Genomic DNA, 14,302 nt, shown 5'->3' with positions numbered 1-14,302 from the left:
TACAGGAAAATACGATTTAAAAAAAATGGCATTTTTGCTCCTAACAAATTTAAGCAGTGTAACTTATGAACGATCTTAAAAACTTACTTCCATTATACTAGTTGAGACTTGAGATAATCAAATAGCCAAACATATCTGACTCAAAAGGCGGCTGGACACATCAGATACCGACACGTAGATGTTAATAAGACAATATTTAAAAGGCCGACACAACACCCAATCTCAACCTAAGTCTACACATACGATTATTTAATAAAATAATACTGCGACTTTGTCAATTTTCCTTATAATCTATCATAATTCTTTATTCTCATTGAAAAAAAATTTGTAACATCAATTTTGTTTCTTTTAAATTTGGGAATTTTGATTTGAAATTGAAATGGATGGGAATAATTGGAGGGGCACACAACAAGGTCAAGCCGGTGATGTTGCCGGAGCTCCGACCGGGGCTCCTACTGGAACTATGGATTCCGGTGAATGGCGGACTCAACTATTACCCGATTCTCGTCAAAGGATTGTTAACAAGATGTAATTTTAAGTTAATTTTTGTGAACTTGTTAATTGTTTTTTTTTTTTTTAATTTGTTATACGATTTTGCATTTTGGAATTTGGGGTTAGGGTTAGGGTTAGGGTTGCTTTTGTGGTTTATTGGTTTTGTGAGATTAACTAGTTAGTCAGAATTATTTAATTTTGTATGTGAACTTGTTCTTTTAGGGTTCCTTTGTGTTTTATCAGTTAGGTAGAAGTATTGATAAGTCAATTTTGAGACTTGTTATTTCCAGCTTTTAAACTAATTGGTGGGAATGCTGTTAGTTTTACTGGGTGGGGTAATTGGTAGATATTTCCAACTTAGGTAATCAGTTCAAGAACTCCGCCTGTGTGAGCTCGCTCACATTGCCGGTCCCAAGCCCGGATAAAGGAGGAGGGTTGCCGAGGGTCAATCGGAAACAGCCTCCCTACCTAGGTAGGGGTAAGGCTGCGTACATCTTACCCTCCCCAGACCCCACTATTGTGGGATTACACTGGGTAGTGACCAAGACCAAGACCAAGGTAATCAGTTCAAGTGGAAAACCTGCTTTTACTCTGTGTTTTTTTTTTTTTTTGTTTAGATATGTTGAAATGATTGGTTGCTGCTAGAGTTAATTGGATTATATCTACTGATGTTCTTTAGGGAAAACAAGTTTTAGTCTTTCGTTCTCCTTATTAGTAGTATTATTTAGTAATCGAGTGGTTTTGTCGTTCTTTAGTATATATTATTACTATCTGTCACTTCATTTGATTGTATCCTATTATTTTGGCGTCTTAAATTTCTTGCAACCCTGCCTTCGAATTCTTCTTTTCTTTTGAGTCGAGGGTCTAGCGGAAAAAACCTCTCTACCCCACAAAGGTAGGGGTAAGGAACTAGTTCAAGTGGAAAACCTACTTTTACTCGCTGTTGTTTACTTTTTATTTTTTTAGATATGTCAAAATGATTGGTTGCTGCTCGAGTTAATTGGATGGATTATTTGTTTTTTGATAACCGTGGTGTCGGGGCGCACCTCGAGTAATTCGACGGGATACCTGCCACCTCCAACCAGCAACAAGTGCTTGGACATATGGGAAGAAATCACCTAGTATTTTTGTCTCCGTAGGGATTTGAACCTGAGACTTCGTGGTTCTCAACCCACTTCATTGACCACTAGGCCACACCCTTGGGTGGTTAATTGGATGGATTATAACTATTGATATTGTTTGGAGAAATCAAGTTTTAGTCTTTCGTAGCTGGGCGTAATGTGGAATTATTTTTAACATATTTGAGAAGCGTTTATCTAGATTGGGATCTTATTAATGGTTTAAGCTGATTTTTGGTTGATATGGTTGTATAGAATGGAGACCTTAAAGAGGCATCTTCCTGTCTCTGGGCAAGAAGGCGTACAAGAACTCAAGAAAATTGCAATAAGGTTTGAAGAAAAGATATATAATGCTGCTACAAGTCAGGTATGTAATCTAAACTCATTTCGATTTGTTTGAATTCACGAGGGGAGGATTGCCCAAGACCATATAAGGAAACCGCCCATCCCTTTTTCAGTCGATGTGGGACTTTTCAACATGAATGATGCAATTTGTTCTCCACTTTGTTGATGTTGTTATTCCCGCTTGTAAAGACTTGCATTCATCTTTCCAGTCATCTAGACAAGTTGTCTTAGGGATGGCAAGCGGAGAGGAGCGGTGCGGTTGCGGGGCAAACCCGCATAAGCCCGCGAAGATTTCAACCAGTCCGGCCCTGCCCCGCAAAACATAATTTGTTGTTTTCAACCTGCACTACACCACCCCGCTTAACTTCTCAAGTGCGAGACAAATCTTTCAATTACTAATGCCGATGGTTGTCTGTACTGTACCATTATGTTTATGTGGAATTTCACGCTTCTAAATGAACACATTAATCACTTTTTTAGCATTTTTACTAAGACATTGGTGTCATTTAAAAAAAATAAAATTGGATTCACTTATTTTTGCTCTCATCAATGTTTTTATAACAGGGAAATGGAAGAGCATGATATTATATGTATCAGTTCATCTTAAGCATGAGATCTGTTGTGTAAAATTACCTATTACAGTGATGATAAGAAAAAAAAAAGGGTTTATTCTGGTATTGACACGTAAATATTATAGTATCATATTAATTATATTTCCCCAAGCTCTTCAATGCTCAGTCTATATTTGTCAACAAAAAAAAGGGCGGCCCAGTGCCCTTATTTGTCAACACAAATGAATACAGTCAAGTTATATGGAATTAAATTAATTAATTTCAGATTTGACTAACCGACATAGTTTTATAAAATCTATTTATTACATTAATTTTTAGAACTAACCACCACATAAAAATAACCTAGATCTAATTTTTAATGCCTTTTCACACCTAAGGAACCGTGGGTCTCTCGGAAACAACCTCTCTACTCTACGAGGTAGGGTTAAGGTCTGCGTACACTCTATCCTCCCCCGACCCGTATGTTGTTATTGTTGTTTGCACGCTGATACGCTGGTATTTTACCAACTTTTCTCTTCTTTATGCATAGATTTTTGTTATGTTTAATTAAGAAAATAGTGCATTTATGGTTTATTTCAATTTTATAGGTTTATGTGATTGAGAAGTGACTGGGAAGAAACCAAGTGAAAAATTGCTTTTGTAGTAAATAAATGCTTTCTAGTTTATGAATGGGTTTTAGTTTTTCTAATTAATCATGTGCATCTATTGCTTTCCGAAGGGAGCAGCTAATCCTAGGACATCCCCTATTATTTTTTATTAAACTCGAGAGAGGAAATTAGGGATTGGGCTAGATTAATTAACGCGATTTGGGGCTTGAAACCTCATCTAATGGGGTCAACCTAGAGATGGGAAGAACCCAAGTGTGGCCTAAAATTGGAATGTGAATAATTTTTGTTAGCTTGATTCGAGAGAACTAGCTACAATAAACCCGCTAAATAGTCGAGAGACGTTAGTGGTAATTAAGATTCCAAGGCTAATTGCTTGACCCATTATTAATTAGTGGTAGATATTTACTATTGTTTCTTGATATTAATCATTCCACTATTTTCCATATCTCTTGTTTTTTTTTACTTGTGAAGGTCATTGTTCACTTTACCTGCTTTCTAGTTAGTTTTTATCTTTATTAGTTTCTAAACAAAAATCAAATATTGGTTGAATGATGTAATTTGTTCTCCACTTGGTTGTCGTTGTTATCCTGCTTGTATAAACTTACATTCGTTTTTCCAGTCGTTTAGACATGGTGTATGCATTTTTAGTTAAATTTATCTAATATTGCAGCAAGATTATCTGCGGAAAATATCTTTAAAGATGCTGACCATGGAGACAAAATCTCAGCCCAATGCTGCAAATGGTGGTCAGAGTGCCCCGGGCCCAGGTGAGCAATGAAATTTCTTGGGCTGTATTTCAAATAGGCGAATCTTGTCTGACATGATATATAAACCTAATTACTTCATTCTGCTGTTGAAAATTTTTGCTCCTGTAGCTACAAAGGGTACTGTAAATTTTAGAAGCTTGAACCATTGTACCAATCCTTGAGTTATCTATAATATTTTAGGTGACTACTACTAGTTAGTATTGTTTGTGCTCTAGGTCAGAGTGTTGATAGTTCCTTCAACCGGTTAAAGTACACATCGTTGATGCGCCTTGATTTTTGGTTCTGATCAAGCTGCTTGCCAATGGTGTTGAAAAACTGACAAATGGCTGCTTGTTTGTATTTTCTTCTAATGTTATTATGTTTGTTAGTTATTTGAAAGCATCTTGACTGTTTCTTTTTGATTCATTTCTGTAGGATCCCACAGCATACAGTCCCAAGTTAACAGCCAAGCACAGCAACTTCCTGTACTGGCCAATCAAAATCAAACACGACAACCACTGATGCAGCAAAACATTCAGAACAACATGGCATCAACTGGGCTGCAAAATTCTGCTAGTTTGACTCCTGCACTTCCTCCTGTGAGTAATTTGACGCAGGGTAACATGCAAAATGTTGGGGGCCAGAATCCAAATTTGCAAACTATGCCAAATGTTGGTCAAAGCTCAGTAGGAAGTGCCATTGGTCAAGGCATGCCTCCCAATATGGTTCCTAATTCTCAGAGGCAGATGCAGATGCAGGGAAGACAACAACAGGTTCTTTCTCAACAGCAACAGCAGCAGTCACAGACAACACAGCAATATCTTTACCAGCAGCAGCTGCAGCAGCAGATGATGAAGCAGAAATTTCAGCCGGGAAACACTTCACAGTCCTTGATGCAATCTCACATGCAGCAACAGCAGCAGCAGCCGCAGGACCAGCAGCAGCAGCAACAACAGCAACAGAACCTTCTACAGCCTACTCAGACACAACCTTCTCAGCAAGCTATGATGCAACCTTCTTCAATGCAATCTACTTCTTTGTCTAACCTTCAGCAAAATCAACAGTCTGCCGTTCAACAGTCAACGCAATCTGTACTTCACCAACGGCAACAATCAGTTATGAGACAGCAGGCTCCCATGCTTCATCAACAACAATCGTCAATGCTACAGCAACCAATTTTACCAGCGCAACAGCATCAACAACAGCAACAGCAACAGCAACAGCAGCTGATTGCACAACAGACAAATGTTGCAAACCTCCAGCAGAACCAACTGATGGGCCAACAGAATCCGATGCCTGATGTGCAGCAGAGGCTAGTGGGCCAACAGAACAACTATAACAGTCTGCAGCAGCAGCAGCAGTTTAATCAGCAAAACAACTTTCAAAATATGCATCAGCAGCAGTTGGGGTCTCAAAGTAATATTGCTGGGGTCCAGCAGCAACAGTTGTCTGGAAGTCAACAACCTGGTAACTCTGGCTTGACGTCTAATCAGCACCCTATCCATATGTTGCAACAATCAAAAGTTCCTGGACAACAACAAATGCTGCAGGGTGCTACAACCTTGTTACCAAGTCAAGGTCAACAATCGCAGTCGCAGCCAGCACAACAGCAAATGATGTCTCAGAGTCAATCACAACCAGGACAGTTACAACCACCTTTGGGTTTGCAGCAACAGACGAATCAATTGCAAAGGGAAATGCAACAGAGGCTTCAAACATCTGCTCCCTTGCTTCAACAGCAGAATGCAATGGAACAGCAGAAGCAGCTATATCAATCACAAAGAGCCGCACCAGAAGCCTCATCAAGTATGTATTTTTCTTAATTAAAGCTTTCAATTAGGTCTCATAAATCATTCTTTAGCAGTCTCATTCTTAGATATTTCCACCTTTCATGCCTTATATTTGAAGGTATAGGACTAATACACTATTTTAACCCTCAGGGGTTGGCCTGGTGGCAATTGACTTGAGCCTTGGGGTGCTCCCTTTCAAAGTCTCAAGTTCGAAACCCGCTGGGTGCAAACAATTTCTGAGGGCTATCGGACTGGGGAAACCCTGAATTACCGTGGTGCACTTGCGGGAAACTCCTTGCCGAGGGCCTGTGCACCCCCGGGATTAGTCGGGGCTCAAAGAGACTCGGACACCCGGCGCTAATCAAAAAAAAATACACTATTTTAACCGCTGTTTTACATTTTTTAAAGTAAAAATGACTAGTCTTTGAGTGGTGGAATGTCACCAAGTGATCTTGCTGTTCTGATCAGCTTAACCATACTATCATGGAAACTCAGAAAGAATAAGATCTGAAAGATGCATTTGATCTTTAATGAAAAGATGAAAATCTTATTGTATTTTTAAATTTACTTAATATTAGTATACTACCAAATACCCAGTCGTCCTGGTCTAGAGTGAGAAACTTAACTTTCTTACACAAGGACATTTGATGACAACTATAGTGCATGAATATAGTTTCTCAATTAAAAAAAAAAGTATGAATATTACTTAAATATCCAACACAATGCTGTAAGGAGTCAAGCCCTTCAATATTTGTGCTATCCTCAACTCTCGGTTTATTTGTAGCATCTTTAGATTCTACAGCTCAGACGGGAAATGCAAATGCAGTTGATTGGCAGGAGGAGGTTTACCAAAAGGTATGGTTTTTCCAATGGTATTTTTATCTACACAGGGTGTTGAAAACTGAGGAAATTACTCATGAATTGCTGGAAATTGATGTTTTGGCAATTGACAGATGAAGTAGATTTTGATAAACTGACTGGTTACAACAATATAAGAAGTAGCTGAATGCTGTGAAATATTTCCTGTGGTTAATGGAGTAATAGAGGAGGTTTACCAAAATAAGCGTTCAGCAAATTCATGGTCATATCCCTTTCCGCAAGGCACTTTTACGGTATTCCAATTCATAGAAGAAATAGAAAATTAAGCATATTACAGATAACTTGTTAGAAATTGATATATTCTCAATTGAGAAGTGAAGTACTCAAGAAACAACAATAACAACAACTATGCCGCAATCAAGTTAGGGTAGGCTATATGAATTCTTGTTGTCTATGTCCCTTCATTTTGAGGCCTTCTCAATCCGTTGTTATTGCTCTAGAAATTCTTTACATTTTCTACTGGCCTAATTGAGAAGTTAAGTAGATTCGATAAATTGACTTGTTACAATTTTTCTTTTCTTCTGATTAAGTGATTCTAGATAGTTGAATGTTGTTATGTATTATCTGACTTCTTGAGGTAATATGTCCGTAAGTTCGGGTCAGGGTCCTCATGGTATGTCCCTAATTTGCTTTATTCCCGGGAAACTAATTTTTTTTATTGCTAGTTTTGAGGGTAAACCTATTCATGCAAGAAGTATAAACCTGAATATATGGCTATGAGAAAATGTTGTTCTGTGTGAAAAGATACCCATTCATCTGTATTAGTTGGTATATTTGTTTTTCCAATTTTTTGGATAACCGAGAAACTCGTCGTTTCCTGCTTCGAAACGCAGTTGATAATGGGTCCTCCCTCTACTTTCTTCTACTTAAATACTCGACTTGGCTTACTAGCTAGGAGTAAGTTGGAATACTTAAAGCTCTCCAAGTATAAGCATACAACATCAACATGTTTTTTTACTTGTGAAGCCAAATATATCGGTATTATTCCATTGTTTCCCCTCACTTTGCTTCATTGAAATAAAGATGTAAAGTAAAAACAAAAAAATGATGATTTTCATTAGACCATATTATATCTCCCAACCAACTGTAGAAAAGTATATTCGAGTTCCTCCTGGCTGGTCTGGTCTATGATCACATCTTGGAAATTGACCCTTGATGTGAGCAGAACAAGAAGCTAAAGGAACAAAGTTCAGTTGCTTATTTTGTCATTCACTTGTCGTGCAAAATGGATTTTTAAAGAGGTGTAGTCTTCGTCTTCCCCTTCACTTTTAACCTTTCTATCTGGAAGATTCTTTCATGAAGATTCTCTAGTTTGTTCTCTACTGCATTGAACAGGTGATCTAATTATCACCCATCCACATGGGAATCCAGTCTTGACATTTGCACAATTGACTTAATGAAATTTTTTAATGCAGATAAAGTCTATGAAGGAGATGTATTTGTCAGAGCTCAATGATCTATACCAGAAAATTGCTACTAAAGTGCAGCAGGTTGTCATCAACATTTTATTCTATTAACTATCATTTCTGGAGCAATTCTACCAGCTGTATGGTGCAGCATGCTGTATTTACTAGATTTTGATGTAATTTGATATGTTAATAGTTCTCAGAGATCATTCTAGTTATGGGGACAGTACTTGCAATCATATGATCTTTCTTCTATTTATTCTAAACCATTGCCCTCTAAGTGCTTCGTCATAGTTCCAAATTTTGGCTGACTCCCTTGAAAGTTTCGTCAATTGACACACCATCATTTGCTGCATATAGCATGTATCTTTCCTCAATTAACACACCAAGGTGTACTGCATTTTGTATTCTATTGGGTAGGTCATCCATAAGTAGTTAAACAAGTACTGGTATCAGATTAATGTTATAAACCTTTGGTTATTGGTAACTCCTCTTATTTCTTTGCGAGTTTCTCACACCTATTATAGCTCCTTTACATATATACTCTGGCATTTATAGCGATACAAACTCCTTGATATGCCCATAGGTAATCCTAGAATATTATCTAACTGAACTGATGCAGAAAGCTGAACTGATGCAGAAAGCTCAAAACTCTAAATTCTCAATTTTGCATCTTTGGTTCCTTCCTGTCATCTTGAGAAACAGTTGTGTCATAGTGGGAGTTAATTCCTTTTCATTTCTTGCATCTGCATCATTTGTCTGTGTTGAAGCATTGTGTGTGATTGTGAACACTATAAAAGGACTCATTTGCACATATCTAGGTAGATACTGTGATGTATATGTCATTTTCATGGTAGTCTTTTTTCCTTTTGGGGGAGGGATCAAGGCCTCCTTAATTCTTTGGGCAAGGGCTTGATTTATCTGAATTTAAAGAGCACTTAAGTCAACATTCTGTTGAATTGTGGGCATCTGGCTAGCTATGTTATTTGTCTCTTTATGCTCTTTCTTAAGTTTTGCTCCCTTTTTTCTTGCCGTGGGAGGTACTTGAAGCATAACTTTTAAAAGTTTGCAAGAAGCAGGACTGTGACTAAACTGATTTTTTTCTGATTTTAAGCATGATTCTCTTCCTCAGCGTCCTCAAAACGAGCAAATTGAAAAGCTCAAGATGTTCAAGATGACACTGGAACGCATTGTGCTTTTCTTGCGGCTTAACAAGCATGAAATTCAACTTTCTCACAAGGAGAAACTGCATTCGGTTGAGAAGCACATAAGTTTCTTTCTTAGTTCCAATAGGCCGCGCAAGCCTGCTTCTTCTCCACTGCAGGGGCAACTTCCTCAGTCTTCCATGCAGCTTCAGCAACCACAGTCTCTTGATGGTCAAACTAATCCATCGATGCAACCCGTACAGGGTTCCATGGCGGCAATGCAGCAGAACAATCTCACCAACTTGCAACATAATTCCTTGTCTGGCGTGTCGACAATTTCCAACTCTCAGCAACATATGATAAATACAGGACAGCCTGGTTCCAGTGTGGATTTGGGACAGGGTAATTCATTGAACTCACTGCAGCAGGTGGCTACCAGCTCTTTACAACAGAATCCTGTTAACAGTCCTCAACAAGTTAACATAAGCTCATTAAGTTCACAAAGTGGATCGAACCCTGTGCAGGCAAACCTCGGTTCCCTACAGCAAAATTCAAACGCCTTGCAACAGTCGCTTCCTAAACAGCACGAGCAGCAAATGTTGCAGAACCAGCAATTAAGACAGCAGTACCACCAGCGGCAGCAGATGCAGCACCATATTTTTCAGAGACAGCAGTTAATGCAACAGCAGCAAGCAAAGCAACAGCAGACTGCGCAATTGCCAGCTCACCAGATGTCGCAGCTTCACCAGATGACTGATGCTAATGACCTAAAGATGAGGCAGCAAATGGGAATGAAAGCAGGAGTTTTACAGCAACAGCAGTCAGTTGGCCAGCGTGTTGGATCTCATCATCCGCAATTGAAGTCGGGAATATCTTCACCTCAAGTCCATCAGGCACTATCTCCTCAGGTTACCCAACATCCTTCTCCTCAAATTGACCAACAAAATATGTTGGCATCTCTTACCAAAGCGGGGACTCCTCTCCAATCCACAAGCTCACCATTTGTTGTCCCATCTCCTTCAACTCCCTTGGCTCCATCTCCAATGCCAGGGGATTCTGAAAAAGTTAGTGCTGGCCTTGCGTCACATTCCATAGCTGGAAATATAATGCATCAGCAAGCTACTGCTGCTTCTGCACCTGCCCAATCCCTTGCAATTGGTACTCCTGGGATATCAGCCTCACCTTTGCTTGCAGAGTTTACTCCTCTAGATGGTACACATGCCAATGGCTCAGCTGCTGATTCTGGCAAGTCAAGTGTTGAACAACCACTGGAACGTTTGATGAAAGTGGTTTGTATAATACCATTCTACTTAATTTATATCTTCGCTAATCTGAATAGATCTGTCTTTGCACCTTTCCTTTTGATTTGACATAATTATTATATTCAGGTTAAAAACATGTCCGCCAAAGCATTGAATTCGTCTGTTAGTGACATCAGTTCGGTGGTCAGTATGATGGATCGAATAGCAGGATCTGCACCAGGAAATGGATCAAGAGCAGCTGTTGGCGAAGATTTGGTTGCCATGACCAAATGTCGTCTCCAAGCGAGAAACTACTTTACGCAGGATGGACCTACAGGAACAAAGAAAATGAAGCGATATACAACTTCCAACGTTGTTTCATCAAACGGCAGTGTAAATGATAGTTTCTGGCAGTTGAATTTTTCTGAAGCATCTGAGTTAGAGTCAACAGCAACATCCGATGTCAAAAAATCTAGGGCAGAGGTAATCTTTTGCTGCCTACTTAGAGGATAAAAGTATAAAACTGCACATCCAAACATGAGAGCCCTGTGGTAGATTATTTTGGTTTTAAAAGGAAAAGGAGGTCCATTGGGGTGCACTTTAGAGTTAAAATAAAAACTGGTCTTTGGCCGTGGCCATTAGAGAGAGAGTAGAACGACCAAATGCAATACAGTGGAATATTTCCTGAAATTTTAGCTTGCATGCAAACTGAAACTCAACTTCGAGTGGTGTTTAACTATCAGTCCGTGTGCCTGTTCATGTAATTGATTATATTTCTGCGACTAGACCTTCAACCCAAAACTACCACTTTTAGGTCTGTTCTGGAAACTTCGATAGCTATGGTAGATATATGTGGAAATTAAACATTACTTTACGTGAATCAGACATGGGTTTTACTTCTTTAGTACTTTTGCAGCTTGTGATTATGTCCAAATAATCTGAACCAAGTATAAGATGACTGTCTAGAATCAAACAAATGCAGTATGTTGAATGTTGTTTGCAACCTGAGACTTTCAGCTGGCCGCTGTGACTAATATTCGAGTGTCTTTGTGCCAGACTGTCATTCTCAGTGCATACTCCTTCAAAATATGATATTCCAACAACTAATATCCAATCTTTACCACAAACTTTCCAGCTCTTAAATGTCCCTCAACCCTTCTGTGCCAGAGCTGCACAGGATACAAATCTGTATGGAAACAAATATATGCCTTCTATCTATATATGATTTCAATATATCCCTTTTGTAGCAACTAGTGTGTGAATATATTCTAGTGTTGAACTAAGTCTGAGGTGGAAGTTGTATTCAGATGTCTCGTTACAGCGTATTTCTGAACTATTTTGACTTGAATCCCCAACTGCACCTCATATCGTGCTAGGCTCTCTGGGATTTAGATAGACACAAAGTCACTTGGTCGTTGCTTTTTGTGTTATTATATAAATAATGTGAATCTCTTGAACCCCCACCTAGTCATTTGATAGAGTAACTGGATTTTCAAACGAGTAATTTATAAAACTAGTCCCAAGCTTTGGCTGGATACAGAGCAGTAGGTATTATAATTTATAAAACTCAAGAATATTAAAGCAGCTTTGCCTATAATTTATAAAACTCAAGAATATTAAAGCAGCTTTGCCTCTAGGCAAGCATGTGAACCGACATTTTGGAATGGTGTTTTTATTCCGTAAAGCTTTGCATTTATGGAAAAATGAGTTACTTTTTGTTATTTCGTTTGTCTCATGGTTGCTTTTCATCTTTTTTTGTGGTAGGACATTCAATGTCTGATCACAAAAATGTTACTTTTTCAGATGCTGATTTACCTTGATCTTGCATTCATATTGGTGTGTTGATCTTTGACAAGGAAATTGCTCTACTGTCAATTTTTGGGTTCTCCAGCTGTACCTACAGTGCTAACAATGATTAGTAATCTATTGCAGGTTAATCATGCACTGGTTGAAGAGATACATAAAATCAATCTGCAACTTATTGACACTGTTGTAAAGATTAGTGACGAAGGTATTGATCCAAGTGCTCTTGCAGCTGCAACAGAGGGCGGTGAAGGCACTACTGTTAAGTGTTCCTTCACTGCCGTTTCGTTGAGTTCAAGCTTAAAAGCACAGTATGCTTCAGCGCAGATGGTGAGATTTTGATCTTCATATACTGAACTTCAGTAATCACCTCTTTTACATTTTTTTGTTTCTATGGTTGATTAATGGTCTTTTACTTCTGTGCAGTCTCCAATTCAGCCTTTGAGATTGCTCGTTCCAGTTAATTATCCGAACTGCTCTCCAATTTTGTTGGACAAGTTTCCAGTTGAAATCAGGTGAGGAAAGTCTGGCAGTCTTCTTGATTTAATACCGGAAAGAGATGAGTAGACAGAGAAAGGGAAGGAGAGCATTGATAAGAGCAATTATAACCCTTATAAAAAAATTTAGAGCAATTATAACATATGAAGTCAAAAAAGCATTGATAGATCCGAGTTTATGCCGTATTCGTTATACCTTGTTGATTTATTAAAGGTCTTAAGATGATGAACAAAAAGTCATTGTGATTAATCACTCATTTGAATTCTCTAATGGTCAATCTGGCTACGGGTTTAATAGGGAAGTAAAAGAAAAGAGGGATGACAGAATAATTACTCAAGAAATTAAATTGTTTAATGTTAGACTGTGCTGATAACTCGAATAAGAGTAGCATAGATTTGGGAAATATACTGGCCACGAGATGAGAGATAAGAGCAGCCTAATTTGGGAAATCATAAAAGATTTTGGACATCTGCCTTTTGATTGCGTTAAGATTATCAACTAAGTTTTGACGATCACCCTTATCCAGTCTTATATTCTCCACTTTTTAACTCCTAATTGTATCATTTTAAAACCGTGTTTTACTATTTTGTGCTGCAGTAAGGAGTATGAAGATCTATCCATGAAGGCCAAATCAAGGTTTAGCGTTTCTCTGCGAAGTCTTTCACAGCCGATGTGTCTAAAAGACATAGCCAAGACTTGGGATGTTTGTGCCCGTGCTGTAATTTGTGAGTATGCGCAGCAAAGTGGTGGAGGAACCTTCAGCTCGAAGTACGGGTCTTGGGAGAATATTTCGAGTGCAGCATGATCAAACACTAAAGTATGAGATTTTCTTGATCCATCTTCGGTGTTGCTCTCCTACTGCTGCCTACCTGTTTACTGGTGGTCACTGCAGATATACTTTGTATATCCTGTGGTTGTTGCTGAATAGAATTTTCCACCCCCATTGGGTTGTTTTTAACCAAGTGGTATGAATTTTTGCTTTTGAGGTGTTTGTCCTCGAACTTAATTGACAATTCTGTGCAGTGTTTTATTGTATTTATGAACATAGTGAAATTTAAAGGTTTTAAATTTTCGGATTTCTGATGGCTTGTTAAAAGGGGAAGGTCGGTCTTGATCTAATTGGAAGTATATGGGATTTATATAAATGGGGCTAACAGGAGGAGTAAAATTATTATGGGCAATTCGCAAATTATTATGGGCAATTCTGCGAATTGCCCTTCTTTTGGGATGGTCTTTAAATTTTGCCCCTTATATTTAAAATCTTTAAATTTTGCCCTTCGGTTAAAATCCATGGGTTCCAGGTTCGAACCCACACAGTCAAAATTTTAAAAAAAAATTGCAAGGCAGAGTTTAAATTTCGCTATGCCCCTACCGGCATACACTTGTGAAGGAATTATCAAAGTTATGTCGGACCCGGCATACTTATGTCAAGTCTGCCCATAAGGCATGAGTATGTCGGGTCCGGCATACACGCGACCCAAATCTTGCCTTGCAATTTTTTTTTTTAATTTATGCTTGAGCGGGGGTTCGAACTCAGAACCTCATGATTTCTGTGTGAACGCTCAAAATTGCAATGCAAAGGGCAAAAATTAAAGACCAGCAATATGAGGGGCATAATTTAAAGACCATAAATATGAGGGGTAAAATTTAAAGACCACC

At 38.5% G+C, this 14,302-nt stretch overlaps 1 protein-coding gene across 5 annotated transcripts; it reads left to right on the top strand.

Moving 5' to 3' along the window:
- Window positions 1-210: 210 nt before the first annotated feature.
- LOC132612597 (mediator of RNA polymerase II transcription subunit 15a) lies at window positions 211-13,721 on the top strand. Of its 5 annotated transcripts, XM_060326692.1 has the most exons (12): window positions 211-528; window positions 1,866-1,977; window positions 3,806-3,902; window positions 4,317-5,687; window positions 6,456-6,526; window positions 7,966-8,040; window positions 9,071-9,529; window positions 9,626-10,390; window positions 10,490-10,825; window positions 12,275-12,475; window positions 12,572-12,660; window positions 13,241-13,721. In XM_060326692.1, exons 1-12 carry the CDS (start codon window positions 380-382, stop codon window positions 13,446-13,448), a joined length of 3,933 nt encoding a protein of 1,310 aa, XP_060182675.1. In that variant the 5' UTR covers window positions 211-379; the 3' UTR covers window positions 13,449-13,721. The 5 variants fall into 5 exon arrangements, with proteins under 5 accessions (XP_060182675.1, XP_060182673.1, XP_060182674.1 ...); XM_060326690.1 differs by having other exon boundaries at window positions 6,465-6,526; window positions 9,071-10,390; XM_060326691.1 differs by having other exon boundaries at window positions 9,089-10,390.
- Window positions 13,722-14,302: the final 581 nt, after the last annotated feature.

The sequence above is a fragment of the Lycium barbarum genome, chromosome 10 (assembly GCF_019175385.1).
Source record: "Lycium barbarum isolate Lr01 chromosome 10, ASM1917538v2, whole genome shotgun sequence".
Taxonomy (NCBI): Eukaryota; Viridiplantae; Streptophyta; class Magnoliopsida; order Solanales; family Solanaceae; genus Lycium; species Lycium barbarum.
This window is presented reverse-complemented; position numbering and strand designations above follow the sequence as displayed.

Bases quoted from the DNA above. Each gene is read 5' to 3' on its own strand.
- LOC132612597 (XM_060326689.1), top strand. From the start codon at position 380: ATGGATGGGAATAATTGGAGGGGCACACAACAAGGTCAAGCCGGTGAT. The intron at 6,527-7,965 runs GTATGGTTTTTC...TTTTTAATGCAG, and splicing joins AGGAGGAGGTTTACCAAAAG to ATAAAGTCTATGAAGGAGAT. The intron at 10,391-10,489 runs GTTTGTATAATA...TATTATATTCAG, and splicing joins TGGAACGTTTGATGAAAGTG to GTTAAAAACATGTCCGCCAA.